Source organism: Apodemus sylvaticus, chromosome 18, assembly GCF_947179515.1.
Source record: "Apodemus sylvaticus chromosome 18, mApoSyl1.1, whole genome shotgun sequence".
NCBI classification, from domain to species: Eukaryota; Metazoa; Chordata; class Mammalia; order Rodentia; family Muridae; genus Apodemus; species Apodemus sylvaticus.
In genome coordinates this window covers 11,712,766-11,733,804 of record NC_067489.1, presented here as the reverse complement: position 1 = coordinate 11,733,804, position 21,039 = coordinate 11,712,766, and the positions used below count along the sequence as shown (strand labels likewise).

General features: G+C 40.5%; 1 protein-coding gene across 1 annotated transcript in view; it reads left to right on the top strand.

Moving 5' to 3' along the window:
• The window catches only part of Csmd1 (CUB and Sushi multiple domains 1), a 1,354,421-nt gene that overhangs the window by 1,114,716 nt on the left and 218,666 nt on the right, over positions 1 to 21,039 (top strand). Inside the window, exon 26 of the mRNA XM_052162855.1 lies at positions 15,651 to 15,853. Within this exon, the coding sequence (XP_052018815.1) occupies positions 15,651 to 15,853 (203 nt within the window). The remainder of the gene's footprint in view (positions 1 to 15,650; positions 15,854 to 21,039) is intronic.

Sequence of the window (21,039 nt, the reverse complement as noted above, 5' to 3'; positions counted from 1 at the left end):
TTTCCCCTTTTCTAGCCCCCCACTCCCCGAAAGTCCCGTAAGCCCCCTTCTCTTCCCCTGTCCTCCCACCCACCCCTTCCCACTTCCCCGTTCTGGTTTTGTCGAATACTGCTTCACTGAGTCTTTCCAGAACCAGGGGCCACTCCTCCTTTCTTCTTGTATCTCATTTGATGTGTGGATTATGTTTTGGGTATTCCATTTTTCTAGGTTAATATCCACTTATTAGTGAGTGCACACCATGATTCACCTTTTGAGTCTGGGTTACCTCACTTAGTATGATGTTCTCTAGCTCCATCCATTTGCCTAAGAATTTCATGAATTTATTTGATATTAGAATATTTACTCGAGCTTGTTTCTTGGGGCCATTTGCTTGGAAAATTGTTTTCTAGCCTTTTACTCTGAGGTAGTGTCTGTCTTTGTCACTAAGGTGGGTTTCCTGTATACAGCAAAATATTGAGTCATTTACATATCCAGTCTGTTAGTCTATGTCTTTTTATTGGGGAAGTGAATCCATTGATATTAAGTGATATTAAAGAAAAGTGATGAAAAAGAAAAGAAAAGTAAAAATAAAGAAAAGAAAAAAATAAAATAAAAACTTCCTGTTATTTTTGTTGACAGAATTAGAATTATCTTTATGTAACTATCTACTTATTGGTTTGTTAAAAGAATATTTTCTTGCTTTTTTTTTTTTTTTTTTTTTTTTGACATCTTCCCAGGATTTTCTGGCTTTTATAGTCTCTGGTGAGAAGTCTGGTGTAATTTTGATTTGGTTCCCCATGACTACTCATGACTCTCTAATACATTCTTTGATAGTTGACACATGCCGTCTTTGGTCTGTTTCTCACATTTCTTCTTAATTTCCATGCGGTATTCTATACTACAATCACAACATTTCACTGGCTATGTAGTATATCCATTTATTCATGTATTCTTAGCCTTGTTGTTCTGTCTTGACGTCACAGGATATTTATTCCAATGTATTGTATTCATCTTTACTCTGTTTTAATCACCATTAGAAATTTCAGATTCATATTTAAAGTACCTTGTATCATGTATTTTCTTGGTTATTTTCTGTTCAAATTGAGATACCTGGACTCCCTTGGCTTTGCTTCTAGTTTGTTTTAGCTTCCACAGTTTTTTCTTCTTAAGAATTTTAATTGTTTTATGATGTAGTAAGTCCTTTCTTCACAAGATTTCATGTGAGGTCTTGGTCATAATTTAGATATCTGTATCTCAGTTTGCCTGTTTGTAGCTTTTAATTTCATCCATTGAGATATGTGTCTACCTAGTGTAATGCTTTGCTATAATTTTTGGTTATTTTAAGTCGTCTTTCTGACACTGAGTTCAAGGCTAGTCAGGGTTAAAAGCTTAAAAAAAAAAGGCCATGAGTTTGATTTGTATTAGATCGATGGTATAGCAACAGATGAATCTAGGGGAAGCTAGTGCATTTTATAATGCTGAAATTTCTGGCTACTTGCAGGCAGAGCCTGTTGCTTAGTGTGTTTATTTGTGTAGATATCATGTGATTTTATCAAGAATACTTTGTGGCCTTCCATATAGAGATCTTGAATATCTTTTCTTGTAATATCTACTAATCATATGAATATTTTAAGATAAAATATAAATAGCATTTTATGTTGCTTTTATTTTGGGGGACATCCTGAAGAAATGAATTGTGGTTTTGCCTTGTATAAGTATTTACTCAGTTCTGAAAGTTTTCTTCAGTATATATGATAATATTATCTACAGTGTGTTAATTCCAACTTCTCTTTCTTGTGTTACTGCATTGGCTAGCATTTCAAAATGACGAGGTATGATTTAACAACCATCATTATCTATTTTTCCCCTTTCAACATATTTATTATACATTTAATCTATACATATTATTTTTTTTATTTGATATAATTTATTTACATTTCAAATGATTTCCCCTTTTCTAGCCCCCCCCCCTACTCCCCGAAAGTCCCGTAAGCCCCCTTCTCTTCCCCTGTCCTCCCTCCCACCCCTTCCCAGTTCCCCGTTCTGGTTTTGCCAAATACTGTTTCACTGAGTCTTTCCAGAACCAGGGACCACTCCTGCTTTCTTCTTGTATCTCATTTGATGTGTGGATTATGTTTTGGGTATTCCAGTTTTCTAGGTTAATAACCACTTATTAGTGAGTGCATACCATGATTCACCTTTTGAGTCTGGGTTACCTCACATAGTATGATGTTCTCTAGCTCCATCCATTTACCTAAGAATTTCATGAATTCATTGTTTCTAATGGCTGAATAGTACTCCATTGTGTAGATATACCACATTTTTTGTATCCACTCTTCTGTTGAGGGATACCTGGGTTCTTTCCAGCATCTGGCAATTATAAATAGGGCTGCTATGAACATAGTAGAGCATGTATCCTTATTACATGGTGGGGAATCCTCTGGGTATATGCCCAGGAGTGGTATAGCAGGATCTTCTGGAAGTGAGGTGCCCAGTTTTCGGAGGAACCGCCAGACTGCTTTCCAGAGTGGTTGTATCAATTTGCAACCCCACCAGCAGTGGAGGAGTGTTCCTCTTTCTCCGCACCCTCTCCAACACCTGCTGTCTCCTGAATTTTTAATCTTAGCCATTCTGACTGGTGTAAGATGAAATCTTAGGGTTGTTTTGATTTGCATTTCCCTAATGACTAATGAAGTGGAGCATTTTTTAAGATGCTTCTCCCCCATCCGAAGTTCTTCAGGTGAGAATTCTTTGTTTAACTCTGTACCCCATTTTTTAATAGGGTTGTTCGGTTTTCTGGAGTCTAACTTCTTGAGTTCTTTATATATATTGGATATTAGCCCTCTATCTGATGTAGGATTGGTGAAGATCTTTTCCCAATTTGTTGGTTGCCGATCTGTCCTCTTGATGGTGTTCTTTGCCTTACAGAAACTCTGTAACCTTATGAGGTCCCATTTGTCAATTCTTGCTCTTAGAGCATACGCTATTGGTGTTCTGTTCAGAAACTTTCTCCCTGTACCGATGTCCTCAAGGGTCTTCCCCAGTTTCTTTTCTATTAGCTTCAGAGTGTCTGGCTTTATGTGGAGGTCCTTGATCCATTTGGATTTGAGCTTAGTACAAGGAGACAAGGATGGATCAATTTGCATTCTTCTGCATGCTGACCTCCAGTTGAACCAGCACCATTTGTTGAAAAGGCTATCTTTTTTCCATTGGATGTTTTCAGCCTCTTTGTCGAGGATCAAGTGGCCATAGGTGTGTGGGTTCATTTCTGGATCTTCAATCCTGTTCCATTGATCCTCCTGCCTGTCACTGTACCAATACCATGCAGTTTTTAACACTATTGCTCTGTAGTATTGCTTGAGGTCAGGGATACTGATTCCCCCAGATTTTCTTTTGTTGCTGAGAATAGTTTTAGCTATCCTGGGTTTTTTGTTGTTCCAGATGAATTTGATAATTGCTCTTTCTAACTCTGTGAAGAATTGAGTTGGGATTTTGATGGGTATTGCATTGAATCTGTATAGTGCTTTAGGCAAAATGGCCATTTTAACTATATTGATTCTACCGATCCATGAGCATGGGAGGTTTTCCCATTTTTTGAGGTCTTCTTCCATTTCCTTCTTCAGAGTCTTGAAGTTCTTGCCATACAGATCTTTCGCATGTTTGGTAAGAGTCACCCCAAGATACTTTATACTGTTTGTGGCTATTGTGAAGGGGGTCATTTCCCTAATTTCTTTCTCAGCCTGCTTATCCTTTGAGTATAGGAAGGCCACTGATTTGCTTGAGTTGATTTTGTAACCTGCCACTTTGCTGAAGTTGTTTATCAGCTGTAGGAGCTCTCTAGTGGAGTTTCTAAAAGTAGCACATATTTGTAAGTAGCCAGGATTGTAAATCCAATGGGTATTAAAGGTCTAATACTTTTAATAAAAAGAATAAAAAATAAAAAGAATAAGAATAAAAAGAATCTTACATTATATTTAATGAGCTGGGTAATATCTAGAAAAGTATAAATGCTAAAATTTAGATGAAACTGAAAACCAACTGTTTACACGCCATCATGAAATCTAAATTTGTAAAAATCCAGCACTCAATCGCCAAAAAAAAAAAATATTGAAAACTTAGTGATCTTTATTAACTTCCATGGAATAAATAATTACAATTTGATGTGATTTTTTCATTGATTGAAAATAGATTTTGTTTTCAGACAATATATCCTGATTACAGATTTCCCTAGCTCTACCCTAGTTCCTTTCTGCTTTTCACTTTGGGATACCCAGGCATCATTGTACCCAAGGCTAGACTGGAAGGAATGAAGCTTAGCCAAGTGGGTGGGTTAGAAGGACCTAGGTCCACAGAGTACAGGATGAGCAGCCTTCTCTGGAGATGGTTTTCAGTGAAACAGCTCTCTTTATTGGAGTGAGCAAGGGCTGTGTAAACCTTGCAGAGTGGGTAAGGGTTTGGGGAGTAAGCATGCATCATATGCTGGTTCTGAGATTCTGAGAATGCCCATTTATATGATGAAGACTTCCAGGTACTACCTGGACCTGTCATTTTAGGGAGAGAGGAAGACATGTAATCTGGCCATCAAACTACATGCCTATCTCAAGGGTGGTAGGGGTGGGCATCGTAAGGCCTACCTTCATTGAAATTCAGGCCCAGAGAAATGAAGCACTACTAATGCCTGCTGGTCTCAGAAGGAGACTTTCAGGGTTTAAACACCTCTGAACCTCATTCTTGCTTCCCGAACTGGCTCCCCAAGTCACACAGCCTTTCAGGCCCATTCCTATCTCATCTTCTTTCTGGATCTACCCCCTTTCTGTCTCTCATTAGAAAACAAACAAGCAGCTAAGGAGTAATAATAAGATAATATGATATAATAAAATGAGGCAAAAATAAACATATCAGAATAGGACAAAACAAACAAACAGAAGGAAAAGAGCCCAAGAAACAAATATTGATGCAAAGAGCCACTCACCTACCCATTTGCTCATTCAGAAATCCTCAAAACAAGAATAAGCAAAGCCATCATATACAGACAAATAGCCTTGGGGTACAGGGGGTAAATAAAAGATAAAAATAAATAAAGAATTAAAATTAAAAATTGAAAGTTTACTTAAGACAACCAAACAAACAAAAAGCAAAGCAAACAAACACAAAAACCTTGCCATATCATTATAAGACAAGATACCTTCAAAGATGACACAGAGTTCATTTTCTATTGACCATTTAGTGATAAGCATGCACTCTGCCTGTCAAAGAGAGTGCTTTCGTTTCCTAGTCAGATTCTCTGGGAGAATACTAAATTGTCATTTGTGAGTAGCTATAAATTGAAGACAGCATCCAGGTTGGGTGTGGTTACATTATGCCCCTTTCTTCTTTTAGATCCAGGACCTGGGTGCATACACATGCAGGCTCAGTGCATGCTATTCAGTCTCTATGTGTGCATCATCAGTCTTTCTGTGTTTCGAGTGCCTTGGTTCTTTTGTTTGTTTGTTTTGTGAATGCCTTCCATTCTGCTTCCTCTTCCACAGTGACTTGAGCTTTGAGGGGAGGAATTTGTTAGAGTCATCCTATTTAGGGCTGAGTGTTCCAGGGTCTTTCACTCCCTGCATACTGTCTGGCTGTGGGTCTCAGTATTTGTTTCTGTCTGTGCAGGAAGAAGCTTATCTGGTAATGGCTGACCAAGGCATCGGACTATTAGTCTAGCTGAATGTCATTGGTAGTCATTTTATTGCCATGTTCCTTTAGAACAGTAGCACTTGGTTTCAACCTAGGCCCCTAGGCTATCTAGTTTCAGGTTCTTGGTTATTAAAGCAGTATAGCATATGAATTCCATCTTGCAGAGTAGGCCTTCAGTCAAATCAATTCGAAGTATAGCCATTGCACAAGGATATCTTGCAGGCAGGATACCATCATAGTCCAAGTGTTTATAGCTGGGTTGGTATATTTACATGTCTGCATTCAGACTCTCTTCAGTACCAAGAACACTAGCCCATATGAGTGAAGGCTTTAGAAGACACCAGCTCAATTTCTCTGTGTTCAATGACTTGAGTAGATATTGTCTTCAGCCACAGGGCCAAGTGGAGAGAGTAACCTATAGCCTTGGAAACAGCCTGGTTGTTTGAGGTTTCCTATAGGATCTCTTTGGCAAATAACTCAATTAGATGTTACCAATTCTCAGTAATAGAAACTTCAGTTGGTGACAAAAAATATCTAGCTTGGGCTCTGTCTCCTCCATTATTTGGTGATTTCATTTAGGTTAAATACCCCTTCATTTTAGCTATCTCTCCTCATATTTTCTTCCCTTGTCCCTATCTCTGATAATTTCATTCCTGTCTCCCTCCATACCCATCTACAACTGTCAATGATTCTATTTCCTTTTCCTAGGAAGATCTGTCCTCCAAGTCTCTTACTGTAAACCCAACCTCTATGGTTTGCATTGCAACCTCTATGTGAATTGCAGGTTGCTTATCAATGGCTTAACAGCTAATATCCACATATAAGTGAATACATACTATATTTGTTTTTCTGAGTCAGGGTTATCTCACTTAAGGTTATTTTTTTCTAGATCCATTTATTTACCTATGTGTTTATTCTTTTTTTCTTTCTCACTGTTCCTTAATATCAATCTTTATTAAATTGGATATTTTATTTATTTACATTTCAAATGTTATCCCTTTCCCAGTTTCCCCTCTGCAAACTCCCTATCCCATCACCCATTACTCTGCTTCTATGAGAGTGCTCCCTACCAACCCACCCACTCCCCCCCCTCACCACCCTAGCATTCCTCTACACTGGGGGGCATCAAACCTTCACAGGACCAAGGGCCTCCCCTCCCGCTGATGCCAGATAAGGCTCGTTCAGCTCCTTCAGTCCTTCCCCTAACTCCTGCATTAGGGTCCCTTTGCTTAGTCCAATGGTTGGCCGCAAGCATCTGAATCTGTATTGGTCAGGATCTGGCAGAGCCTCTCAGGAGACAGTTGTATCAGGCTCCTGTCAGCAAGCACTTCTTGGCATTCACAATAGTGTCTGGGTTTGGTGTCTGCATATGGGATGGATCCCCAGGTGGGGTAGTCTCTGGAAGGCCTTTCCTTCAGTCTCTGTTCTACTCTTTGTCCCTGTATTTCTTTAGATAGGAGCAACTCTGGGTTAAAATATTGGAGATGGGTGGGTGACCCCATTCCTCAACTGGCGGGGCATGCCTAAGCTCTGAATATGGTCTCGACAGATTCTCCTCCCCTTTGAGGAGGTATTTCAGCTAATGTCATCCCTGTGGAATCCTTAGAGGCTCTGGCTTTCCTGGCATCTGGGACTTTCTAGTTGCTATTTGCAGTTCCCCGTCCTCCCAATATTACACACCTCTGTTTAATTTCCTGACCTGTACATTTCCTCCATCTCCTCCAATACCTGATTCTTCTTTTCCCCTCCCCCTCTTCTCTTCCTCACAAGTCCCTCCCACCCTCTACTTCCCTTGATTATTTTGTTCCCCCTTCTAAGTAGGACTGAAGCATTCACTCTTTGGTCTTCCTTCCTCTCGAGCTTCATGTGATCTGTGAGTTGTATTGTGGGTATTCCACACTCTTTGTCTAATATCCACTTACCAGTGAGCATATACCATGTGTGTTCTTTTGTAACTGAATTACCTCACTCAGGATGATATTTTCAAGATCCATCCATTTGCCTGCTAGTTTTATGAAGTCATTGATTTTAATAGCTGAGTAGTATTCCATTGTGTAAATGTACCATATTTTCTGTATCCTTTCCTCTGTTGAGGGACTTCTGGATTTCCAGCTTCTGGCTATGATAAATATGGCTACTATGAACAGGGTGGAGCATGTGCTTTTATTACATGTTGGAGAATCTTTTGGGTAGGTATATGTGCAGGAGTGGTATAGCTGGGCCATTAGGTAGTACTATGTGCAATTTTCTGAGGAAGCACTAGACTGATTTCTAGATTGGTAATCCTACCAGCAATGGAGGAGTGTTCTTTCTCCACATCCTCTCCAGCATCTACTGTCCCCTGAGTTTTTTATCTTAGCCATTCTGACTGGTGTGAGGTAGAATCTCAGGGTCATTTTGATTTGCATTTCACTGATGACTAAGGATATTGAACATTTCTTTAGGTGCTTCTCAGCAATTCGAGTTTCCTAGGTCGAGAATTCTTTATTCTGTTCCCCGTTTTTTAATACATTTATTTGGTTCTCTTGAGTCTAACTTCTTTAGTTCTTTGTATATATTGGATATTAGCCCTCTATGGGATGTAGAATTGGTAAAGATCTTTTCCCAATCTGTTGTTTAATGTTTTGTCCTATTGACCGTGTCCTTTGCCTTATAGAAGCTTTGCAATTTTATGGGGTTCCATTTGTAGATTCTTGGAAGAGATGGCTCAGTGGTTAAGAGCACTGAGTGCTCTTCCAGAGGTCTTTCAGCAACCACATAGTGGTACATAACCATCTGCAATGGGATTCAATGCCCTCTTCTGGTGTGTCTGAAGACAGATACAGTATATTCATATACAATAAATAAATGAATCAACCAATAAATAAATAAATATCTTTTAAAGTTTCATTCTTTTAAAACATTTTCTTTATCCATTCATCTGTTGAGGGACATCTAGTTTGTTTCCAATTTCTAGTTATGAATAGAGCAGCAATGAACATAGTTGAGAAAGTGTCTTTGTGTTAGGATAAAGTGTCCTTTGGGTATATGCCGAAAGTGATATAGCTCGATCTTGAGGTAGATCCATCATCCTGGGGAACTGCCACACTGATTTCCAAACAGGCTGTGCAAGTTTGCATTCCGACCAGCAATGGATGACTTCTGTCCTTCTTCCACATCCATGCCAGCACAATCCACCTTTGTTTTACTGATTTTAGCTATTCTAAGGAATGTAAGATGAAATCACAGAGTAGTTTTGATTTACATATCCCCGATTGCAAAGCATGTTGAACATTTCTTTAAGTGTTTCTTAGCCATCTTAGTTTACTATCTTGAGAATTCTGTTTAGATCTGTACCCACTTTTTGGGTTTTTTGTTTGTTTGTTTTTTGTTTTGTTTTTTGGATTTGGTTTTTTCAAGACAGTGTTTCTCTGTATAGCCCTGGCTGTCCTGGAACTCACTCTGTAGACCAGGATGGCCTCGAACTCAGAAATTCGCCTGCCTCTGCCTCCCAGAGTGCTGGGATTACAGGCATGCGCCACCACCGCCCGGCTCTGTACCCACTTTTTAATTGGGATTTTTGTTGTCTTGATAGCTAGTTTTTGAGTTCTTTATGTTTTCTCATTAGCTCTCTATTAAATATGGAATTAGTAAAAATATTTTCTCATCTTGTAAGTTGCTGCTTTTTTCCAAATGATGGTATCCTTTGCAATGAAGAAGTTTCTTGGTTACATGAAGTCCTATTAATTTCTGACCTTAGTGCCTATGCTAATGGTGTTTTGTACAGAAATACCTTTTCTGTACCAATGAGCTCAAGGCTATTCCATGTTTTCTCTTCTATCAGGTCTAGTGTTTCTGGTTTTATGCTGAGAATTTTGAGCCATTTGGAGTTGATTTTTGGGCAGGGTGATAAGTATGGATCTATTTGGGTCTTCTACGTTCAGTTGTCCAGTTTGACCAGCACCCTTTGTTGAAGATGCTGTCTTTTGTTCCATTATCTATTTGTGGCTTCTTTATCAAAAACCAGGTGTGTGTGTGTTTATGACTGGATATTCATATTGATTTCATTAATCAATGTCTATTGTTTTGCCTAGTGTAGTAGGATTGCTATGCTCTAGTAGAGATCATGCCCTGGCTGTTATTGATTGTTTTAAAGATAGAGTACCAGCATCTGCATTTGAGATTATTGTAATTCTAGGTGATGATATCTTGCCTTTGTTGAGTGGATGTTCTGTTCTTGTTTAGTTTCTGTTGCCTTCTCTGGTCCTTAGGAAGGTATTGTCACTGGAGGTTCCAGGTATAATGTGTTTAATGGAAGTGGGTACTTTGGAATGGTGACAGGCTAAAAGTGGGGCCTGAGGGGATCTATAGGGGTGGAGAAAGCAGGATGTTCCCTTAGGGTCTGCTTAGTTCCCTGGCAATGAGATAAAAGAATGAGAAAAGGCCATAAGAGAGTAGTCTGCTACAGAGCAGAGGATGAGACTGGGAACTGGATATGGAGGAGAGGAGGAAGAGTAAAGATAAGAGGCTCACCCACCTGCTTCACTGCTTGCAGGAGTGGCCAGTGGGCTCCCAGAGAAAACCTGCTGGAGTTAGGGGCTGGGATACAGATTTGAGTTGCAGGTGCCTGTTTACTCTTCATGCCATACAGAAAAGAATGCGGATGGATAGATGGATAGTGTGCAATCTGTGACCTTCCTGAAGGATGCCAGAGGCAGATCCACGCTCCCTGTGGAAGTTCCTCAGTGGTGCCCCTGAGGGCCTGGCAGATTCTAATACACTTTGTAAGGTAGCAAAACCAGATGGAGGCACCATGGGAAAGAGGGTATAAGAACTGTTGTGAGTTGAAGGCCAGCTTGGGCTCCATAGTGAGTTCCAGGTAAGCCCAGCAGAGTGTGAAATGCTGCCTCAACAAATAAATCAAAGAAAAGAGATAATAAAGACAATAAATGTAAAAGACACAAACAAACAAAAAAAAAACAAATATTCTCTCTGGATATCATTGAGTAGAAAAATAACTGACATTTTTTTTTTCTGTTTGCAACAGAAAGGAAATTACTCTTTGTATAATAACTATCTTAAACTGATATGTTGTAAATAGTTCCAGATCATAAAAATCAATAAAGAAGGAAGTGATCTAATTTTTTTTTAATAGTCTAAAGCAAAAGGATGTAGGAAGCAAGCAGAGGAGGAAAAAAAGCATAGCTGAACTCTACAGTCAATCTCATTTACATGCTAGTTAAAAAAAAAAGTGTGGTTATTCAAATGATCGGGGAGGAATAACTTACTAAGATTCCAGTCTTTGTTATGAGAAACTGAAGACCCAGAAATGCAACAGACATGCCCATGCTATAAGAGGCAGGCGTCTTTTTTTTTTTTTTAATTCAGCAAGATGATAGTACACATCTGTTAGGTGTCAAACCGTGGGACAAATGGCTGGGGTGCTTACTTAACATATCAAAGCAGACTTGGCCATCAGGTTCTCCTGAAGTCCCTCATTCCCTACCTGTTACAGAGTCCTCCTGCTAGCATATCCTACCCGCTACCCTAACATTTCAGCCCATGTTAGTGGTCTAGGCTGCCCTTCCCTCAGAAGTTCTTCTCTAAGTAATTCAGCCATTTTGGTTACCCAGCCCTCTTTTACCTTTTGCATTCTTGGCTTCTGCACTAGGTTTCCTCCTCCCTGAACTCTTGCCCCTGGCTATGCTCACCCTTTTATCTACAATAAACTTTCTCCCCGACCATACCTAGGCATAGTCATGTCCTTTCCTTTTCATTTAACTAACAAATTAATTAATTATTTTCATTTAACATCAACCCTAATTACAAAGACAAATGGCACATTGTACAAATCTGCAAATACCTATGATAAGATAATATGTTGGCTATGACTCTGTCCCTGACTGTGTGTGAACTTTGGTAGCTTCATCTTGTCTTAGGATTTAAAATCATGCATCAGAGGAATGCAGTCTTCCTCTGGAGGCCCTTACCATCTAGAACTGCCTGTCCATTTCCCTCTGAACTACATAACTGCCAACATACTCCCTTTTTCAGCAGGCCACTCCAGCCTTCTTGCGTTTGAGGCTAAAATCTTAAAAGTGCCTTGCATGCTCTCTCCCATAGCCCCTCCATCTTGTTTGTTACCTTACAAAGTGTATTAGAATCTGCCAGGCCCTCCGGGTCTCCACTGGGAACTTCCATAGGGAGCATAGATCTTCTTCTGGCATTCTTCAGAAAGGTCATGGATGTGATCTATCTTGTTTCACAATCACCTGACCTGATACTTCACTCAGCCAGAAGGTCCCTTTTCTTTTGTCCCCTCTTCCTACTTCCCACCTCCCCTCATTTCTTCTCTGGTCTTATGACTTACTTCTCTCTCTTTGTCTCTCTGTCTCTCTCTGTGTCTCTCTGTCTCTTTCTTTCTCTCCTCCCTCCTCCTTTCCTCAATACCTCCTTTCTCTCCCTCGCTTCTCTTCCTCCCTCTCCTGGTCGTTTTGGATTCCTGGGTCTTCTCCAAGGTCGAAGTCCTCTGTACTGAGTTTTAGATTGGTGGAATGCACCCACCTCCTCAACCCTAGGAGACAGTTTTGGGGTTCTTCGTTTCTTCAAGTCTCTGTACATACCTTATCCTGCCATGTGGCTTGTCTCCCGAATCCAGGCCTCAGGAGAAGGGTCTCATCTCTCCTCCTCCTCCTCTGTCCCAATTTCATCCTCACTATATACTAGAATATGGTAGTCTTTGTTTATTCTTGGTGCTGTGTAGTTCATTTGCAACACAAACAGTGATGGCTGCTGATGTAATTCAATAACTTCTTCCATGGTCGCAGAGATGGATTCTATATACTGCTGGAATTCTACAAATAAAGAGTTGATCAGGTACTTTGAAGGAAAACTGACTTTTAAACATATACACTCACAAACACACACACACACACACACAGAGAGAGAGAGAGAGAGAGAGAGAGAGAGAGAGAGAGACCATAGCCAATCTAATTAATCATCAATGGTCACAATTAACCAGATACCCTACAGTCTATTCTTCCTCTATACATATATCATGTGTACTGTTGGGGATTGGCAAAGATGTTAAGGGTCTTGGTGCATTATGACAAGACTAGAAACAGAAAACAGAGTCACAATGAGGGCAGGGTGGCTTTAAGTGTTTGTTAATGAGTAATGCCAGGCCTCAAAAGCCTCTTCAATGGCCATTCTAGAATGCCCAGTTTAATACTGTATTCTATTATGAGAGAAAAAGAGAGAGAGAGAGAGAGAGAGAGAGAGAGAGAGAGAGAGAGAGAGAGAGAGAGAGGCCTTGGGCAACTGTGCTGTAATGGAGGTGGGGAAATAAGCGTGCTCCTGGACCTTTGACGTACGTAACAGGGAGACATGGCTCAGTCTTTAAGAGTGCACACTGCATTTGCAGAGGACTAAAGTTCTATTTCTAGCCCCCACCTTGGCACCCTTACTCTACCCATTACTCCAGCACCAGGGTATCTGACACCCTCTTCTGGCCTCTGTAAGCATGTTAAATCTGCGTGCATGCACAGGAACACACAGGTATTCACATAAATTTTTAACATCTTAAAGTAATTTAAGAGACTATACTTTTCACCCATGGAGACTCACAATTCCAATGTAAAGATAAACTGAAAGTGCTGTAGGCACATCCATTCCAGCTGCATCCCTTCCATTAAACATGTGGGTGTCCCAGGGACTCAAGAATCTGTACACGCTAGCACATGTGGGAATATTGAAAGTATAAATGACGATATCACAACATACAGTGAGGGGTATTGGGACAAGCAGGTAATTCACTAGTAGTATACAGGAGATATATAGGGTACCCATAAATTTTTATTTTAAAAAAGGGTTGAAACAGGCAGGACAAATGATTGAGAAGATAAATGCTGAAAAATAGATTCTACCATATTGTGTCCTTTATAGATAATATTCTCTACTAAAGTACACTACGTATTTTATTTCTTTACCCAGGTGAAAGTGCCAATCCTTTGTATATATAGTATATGGAAAATGATGTAGTGGAGATTCACATATAGCTCTAGGTAGGTCAGCTACCGAGATTGTGTTTGTAGCACAATCCATGAGCAAGAACCAGTAAATGAAAACCGATAAAGAACTCGCTAGGGGAAAAGCCTTTTGCTGGCATTTTAGCTAACTTCTCCTATTTGTCCATTGTCATTGCCAGCGTCCTCAAGCATAAAGATGGCTCTGGGAAATACGTGAAAGTCTAATATAAGCGCGTAAAGATGTTATAAAGAAGAGAATTTATATTGGAAAGTTCTGCTTTTGTATTGTCTCAAATAATGTACTAACTCTGAAGATAAAATTTACCCAAATAACATCAGACCAAATTGTTCAGAAACTTCTGCAAGTCTTTCTCCTGATGCGTGTGCTGCCACCAAGTGGCATGTCTAGACCAACATTATAAGAAGAAGAAGGGTTGGGTGGGAAAACAGGGAGGGAAGGGGGAAAACTGGGGGAGGGAAGGTGGGAAAACAGGGGAAGGGAAGGGGGCTGATGGAGTGGGGGTCTAGAAAAGGGGAAATCATTTGAAATGTAAATAAAAAATATATCAAATAAAAAAAGAAAAAAAGATAAAGTTGTACAAAAAAAGAATATTTTAGATTTAATATTCTCTTCAATTGATATAACCATTTCTTTTATCATACCTTCAATGCCTAAGTATCTCTGTTCTATCTCTTGCATTTTTTTGGTGAGGCTTGCCTCTGTAGTTCCTGTTTAAATTCCTTATTTTCTCACTTCCAGAATTCCCTCAGTTTGGGTTTTCTTTATTGCTTCTATTTCTATTTTCATGTCTTGAACATTCAGATCGTATGCATTCCCTTCAACTGTTTGTTTTTTCTTGGCCTTTTAAAAAGAAATTTATTCATTTCCTCCAATTGTCAATTTGTGTTTTCCTGGGTTTCATTAAGGGGTTTATTTGTTTCTTCTTTAAGGAATAGTCAAGATGTTATCATCATCATAAGATTTTTAAGACCTTTCTTGTGTTTTAACTACATTCAGGGCCTGCTGTAGTCAAAAATATAGCTGGGCTTTGGTGAAGACATACTTCCCTGGCTTTTGTTGATTGTGTTTTTACTCTGGCATCTTGGCATCTGGGTTTGGGATTATTGTAAGTCTAGGAGCTGATTTCTGGATTTGTCTTCGTTGGATAGGTGCTCTGTTCCTTGGTTTCTGTTTCCTCTCTGGATTTTCAATGAGTGTGATGGTTGTATGTTGCCTGTTTTCCTGGCCTATTCAGATGGTGTGTTCACAGGGAATACCTACCTGCTTGTGTTAGAGGCTGGGTAACTAGAATGAGTTGGGGTAAAGAAAGGTTGAAGGAGAAGGTATTTGAGATTCACTGGGAATGAGGTCAGAGAGAAAAGGGAGACCACAGCAATTTCCCAGCTACTGATCTGGGAATAAGACTGGGGGTGGGGGGTGGATTGAATCTCAGGAACAGTAGGAGAGGTGTGGCTCTGCCTTCAGCCCACTTGTTGCCCTGAGAGGAACTGCCATTGGGTTAGCAGAGGTAGCTGTTGGAGTTAGGAGCTGGAACAAAGCAATAAATTGTGAAAAGAAGGTTTAAGGATTGTAATATCAAAATACACTGTATTCAAAAATGTCATAATGAAACCCATTTAAATATATATATAAAAAAAAGAAGAGGCTAGTGTATGGAGTTTGTTTGGTGTGTGTGCTCTGGCTGGAGTTTTGAAAATGATCTAGCAGTCGTGGGGTAAAACACTGTGTCCTTGGCGAGCACTTTAGCCTATAGCTTGGCTCTCTACAGTGATGACTGATGTGTTTGTACTGTCCTATGTTTTAAACTGCTTGGACCCTCATTCGTCTTTGTCAGGGGCCTGAAGAATGCATTTGCTGTGAGTGTGAAATGGGCTGGTGGCCAGTACAGCCTTGTGGCTGGGACGATTCCCTCTGTGGAGGGGAAGTATGATTCTCTCTGAACACAGAAGCTCTGCTGTCTCTTGCAGCCTCCACTTCATTGTGTTTGACACTGAAACGGCGCATGACATCCTCAAGGTCTGGGACGGCCCAGTGGACAGCAACATCCTGTTGAAGGAGTGGAGCGGTTCGGCCCTGCCTGAGGACATCCACAGCACCTTCAACTCACTCACCTTGCAGTTCGACAGTGACTTCTTCATCAGCAAGTCTGGCTTCTCCATCCAGTTCTCCAGTAGGTGCAAACATGGGTTTCTTGTTTGAACACCAGGGCTTGCCAAGGGCACAGAACTCTGCTCATATGTGAATGAGCAATATTTCCTTAGCATAAATTGACTCTTGGAAAGGAGGTATTATAAAGGAGAAAAGCGTGGGTTTCTTTTGTTTTTATTTTTTCTTTTAATTAAGGGGGGAAAAGACTTCTTGTCTCTGGTTTGGTTCATTACCAAACAAAAAACAAATAGGATGCTTGCATTACCAACTTAGTGTTGGTTTTGTGTGAGCTGAGAGGCATGGAAAGAGGGCAAAGCTTGGGTGGAAGCCCATATGAGAGCAAAGGGTGTGGTTGGACAGTGGTTGAGGTGAATCCTGTGAGCCCTGGTGGGTTAGAGTCTTCTCTACGAAGCTGCATGCCTTCCTCTGCATATCAGAAAAACAGTTTTATCAGGAAGGTCATGTGACTAACCTTTTGGGAGGATTCTTATGTGAGTGCTTCAGGAGATGTAGAGGCAGGAGTTCACAGAGGTTCTTTTTTCAAATGCTAGAGGCTGTACTTAATGGTGGTGTGTTTTCAGTCCATCCTTGTCAAGAGAACAGTTGGTTTAGGGATGTGTATGTTACCAGGTAGGGATGCTGGAAGGGAAAGAATGACTTCATAGTTTTCACCTGGACAGTGACTATCTAGGCAGCAGTGGCAAGCACATGTTCTCAATATGGAGAAAGGGGGTTTGTGTCTGGGCTTCTCCCAAACCTGGCATTGACTCTGGCTTCCCTGACTTCCTCTTAAGCCTATATGGGGCCTCAGTTACCTGCTGACAAGGGTTAGTAAATGCTCTGCTTTCTACCTCCAAGTGTCTCCATCCTTCCTCAAGCTAAGGCTTGACACCACTAATAGAGCAGCCTCTGGCAAACTATTACTGAGAGGCACATTCTCGTACTTAGGTACTTAAGATGAGTGAATCCACATTACCCAGTTTGAATTCCATTCAAATGAATTACCTCCTCAGAAGAATGGAATTGATATACACTGTGGCGGTTCAACCTTTTAGTACCTTCCAAAGAGCATCAGATAAAGGTGCTATGTAGTTTGATAACATACAAGGTCAGCAAAAGGAGTTTTGCTAATATACATGTGCCCACAAACTTGGCTCTTGGTAGGCTGGTAGAGTGCCCTGTTTAAGATTTATGTAACAAAATTGGCTGAGATCAAGTTAATGCTTTAAGGGCTCATCCATGAGACCCAGGTTTCATACTCTGCAGTTTCTCACTCTGGTGTCCCTCTGATTTGAGATAGCAGTTCACAAACATTTCTCTATTTTATTTTGATTCTTTCTTTCTTTCTTTCTTTCTTTCTTTCTTTCTTTCTTTCTTTCTTTCTTTCTTTCTTGTTTCTTTTTTCTTTTCTTTTATTTTGACACAAGGTCTTAAACTTTGAACTTCTAGTCTTCCTGCCTCTACCTCCCTATCATTATGATTACAGGTATGAGTTTATGTGGTACTGGGTCATTTCATGCATGATAGATCTGTATTCTATGGACAGAGCCAAATCTGGGTAGTGGAACCTATCTGAAGATGCTCCCACCCAGTGCCCATCCTAGCTTGGAAAACAAAAAGGAATGAAAGAAAAAAAGGAGAGTGGGGTGCAGGGAGGAAGGAAGGAAGAAAGGAAGGAAGGAAGGAAGGAAGGAAGGAAGGAAGGAAGGAAGGAAGGAAGGAAGGAAGGAAGGAAGGAAGGAAGGAAGGTCTTTTAATTTGGTATCGTGCACTTTGGCTTTCTGTTGTATAAAAGCATCCTTTGTTTTTGGATTGTTCAGTAAGCCAGTTGGTTAGCAAACAGAAAGGTGCACAGGGTCAGAGGTGATGTGCTCTGCCTTTCCTGTTCTCTATATACCCAGCTTTTACATTTTCAACAGACTTTGTTTTCCACAGTATTTTGAAGCTCACTGAAAAATTAAAGAGAAAATGCAGAGTTCTCGTAGACTTCCACCTCTTCAGCTCCTGACACACTGGCTTCCCCACTGTCCATTTGGAGGGAGACATTTTGTCAGTCTATGAGCCCAGCAGATATGACATTGTTATCCAGCGCCCAACTTTATGTCAGCACTTACTAAGTCTGTTGTCAAAGGTTAGACCAAGGGTAAAAACACATAGCCACTGTCACAGTGTCATTCCAAATAGTAATTACCTCGTGGCTGGACATGAACTCTCTATTCTCACCCTTCTTTCCACACCTCATTCCCTGGACTTCCCTGATCACCGCCCACTTTGAGTTTGTCTTTTCAAATGTGGCACAACTGCAGTTGCTCATCACATACCTTTTCCCACAGGGCTTCCTCCTCTTAGCACACACAGTTAAATCTCACCCCTGTCTTTTCAAAGTTGAATGCCACACTTTAAGATGTGACTACAATCCATTATGGGAAGACCTTTGCGTTTAGGTATCCATCACCCAATTGACATCCAAAATGAAGGACGTCTCAACAATTTCCAGCTTTGGGCAACTATGAATATGGCTACTGGGAGGCTTTGAATGGACATAAATTTTCAGCACACTTCAGTAAGCATCTCAGGGTTCAGTCACGTGGGGGGACTTAGCACTATAACAAGGCTTCTTTCAGGTTTTAAAAATGTTTCCACTTAAAAGGGTATTATTGCTAAGATCCCTAATTTTCCTCTATTTGTTCATGATTCATATTCAAAGAATATGTTGTTAGTTTGGAATTTTAAAAAAAGACAACTTTTGAAGATCATAGATACTTTTCCTCCCTCCATATAATAATTTAATATATTTCTAGGAATATGATGGTAAAAATATATCTGTAGACTTTAATATGGAAAAGAAGCTTTATAATTTCATTTTATAGTATTCCCATGTGTATTACTATGCAATGTGTAGAATTATAGACAATGACCTGAGTGTTGTCAATTTTGTATAATTTATAATAGTTTTTACATATCCTCTGGTTGTCCAGGTCAGTATACCTCCAGGTGTGTCATATATGTAAATAAATGGCACATTGGATATTCATTCTCTCTCTCTCTCTCTCTCTCTCTCTCTCTCTCTCTCTCTCTCTCTCTCTCTCTCTCTCTCTCTCTCCCACATACACACACACACTGGAGAAGGATCCTACCTCCTTTTGAAGTAGGATCTCACCATGTAGTTCTGACTGGCCTGCAACAAGCCATCTTCCTGCCTCTGCATCCCCATGCTGGGATTAAATGTGTTTCTACATCTAGTATCAGACTTTTTCTAGATATCATCTTCAAATCTGTAGAAAGGAAAAATCAGGATATAAAAACATGGTATGGACTGTAATGTAGAAATTTTGGCCTCCTTTCTTGTCTTAGACTAAGAGGAGTATGTCTCTCTGTCTCTAGTTTGTGGCTTTGTTGGCCTAGAATAGCAGAGAAAGTTGCCATGCTCAATGTTGCATTCCTGAAAGAGAAGAATGTGGGTTTCAAGTACAGAGATAGCACAGTAGGGCAAGGAAAACACTGAAAGGTAGGGATAGGATAGGGCACACAGAAGCAATATCCATATAAGAGAAAGCACAAGAGGACAGGGTAAACAAAGGAGGGCACAGGCTCTTGTCTGTAACCATAATGGAGGAAGGATGAGGGACCCAGAAAGGATAGAGAATCTATAACACCAACAGAGTCAACTAACCTGGGCTCTTGGAAGCTCCCAAAGACTGAACCACCAACCAAAGAGCATACATGGACTGAACCTAGGCCCTCCGCACATATGTAGCAGAAGTACACCTTGGTCTTCATGTGGGTTCCCCAACAACTAGAGAAGAGGGGTGTCCTTGACTCTGTTACCTGCCTATGGATCCTGTTCCCCTAACTGAACTGCCTTGTCTGGCCCCAGTGGGTGAGGGTGTGCCTAGTCCTTCAGGGACTTGATGTGCCAAGGTAGATTGGTTCCCTGAGAGGGACCTCCCCCTTCTCAGAAAGGGGAAGGATGGAAGGGGGAAGAGGCTAGAAAAGGGAGGCTGCAATAGAAATGTAAAGTGAATTAATTAACTAATTATTTGGAAAAAAGGAGAGCACATGCAAACACATCAGAAAAAAAACCAACAAACAGTGAGTTAGAACAAGCATGGGAAATAAGAGATATAGGCAAGGCATACAAAGAGCCGGCACTCACTGGTTAACAGGAGCATCTAGCTAACAGCCCAGGCATAAATGAGGTAGGTGCTGTTACTACAGGCTTTGAATGTGATGTGGGACTTGTAGATAAGATGACAAGCCAGAAGCTGCCTTGTGTGGCCTTTGAAGAAAACGGTCAAAATGAACACACACACACACACACACACACTAAAACAAACGAAACAAAACAAAACCTCAGTTCCAATGAAGGACAAAGAGAATGGAATCCAGAAATCCACAAAGTAAGTAAAATGCCACCTAGATGCTGCAGTGCACAGTGAGCAGTAGGCGTACACACAGATGCAGCCATGTTCTAGGCAGAGGAGGGGAAACTGAGGCCATTTCTAAAATCAATTGGATTCTCCTTGCTCTGTGTCTTGGGTTGCAGAGAATATCTCTAAATAAAACAGAAGAGTGATTCAGATCAACAATCACACATGTTACACCACAGATACACAACATGAGAAGTCCAGCCTTCATGACAGAACAACTCTTCTAAAAGACTCTAACTCCTTAGCTACTACAGGCAAGGATTCCAACACAGGAAAAGTACTAAATGCAAGTCTCAAAAAGACCTTCTGTAGACAAGACACATTCAATCCGGGATCTAGACAGAAAGGTCAGTAACAAAGGAAAAGTCATGGAACTCAACAACAACTCAGTAATATTTTTAAAAAAATCAAAAAATCTTTGGAACAAAAAGTTCTTTTGACACAAGTAATAAACACTTTGAAAGAGATTCAAGAAGAAAGAATACCAGGGTTGGACTATATTCAATACCCGTAAGAATCAAATAAGTGAGCATGTTCCTAATATCTAGGAACTCAGCAACATGATCAAGGCACCAAATTTGAGAATCCACGGTCCAGAATTAGCTGAGAGAAATGCTAAAGAAAGAATTGTATAAACCGGGCAGTGGTGGTGCATGCCTTTAATCCCAGCACTTGGGAGGCAAAAGCAGGCAAATTTCTGAGTTCAAGGCCAGCCTGGTCGACAGAGTGAGTTCTAGGACAGCCAGGGCTACAAAGAGAAACCCTGTCTCGAAAAAAC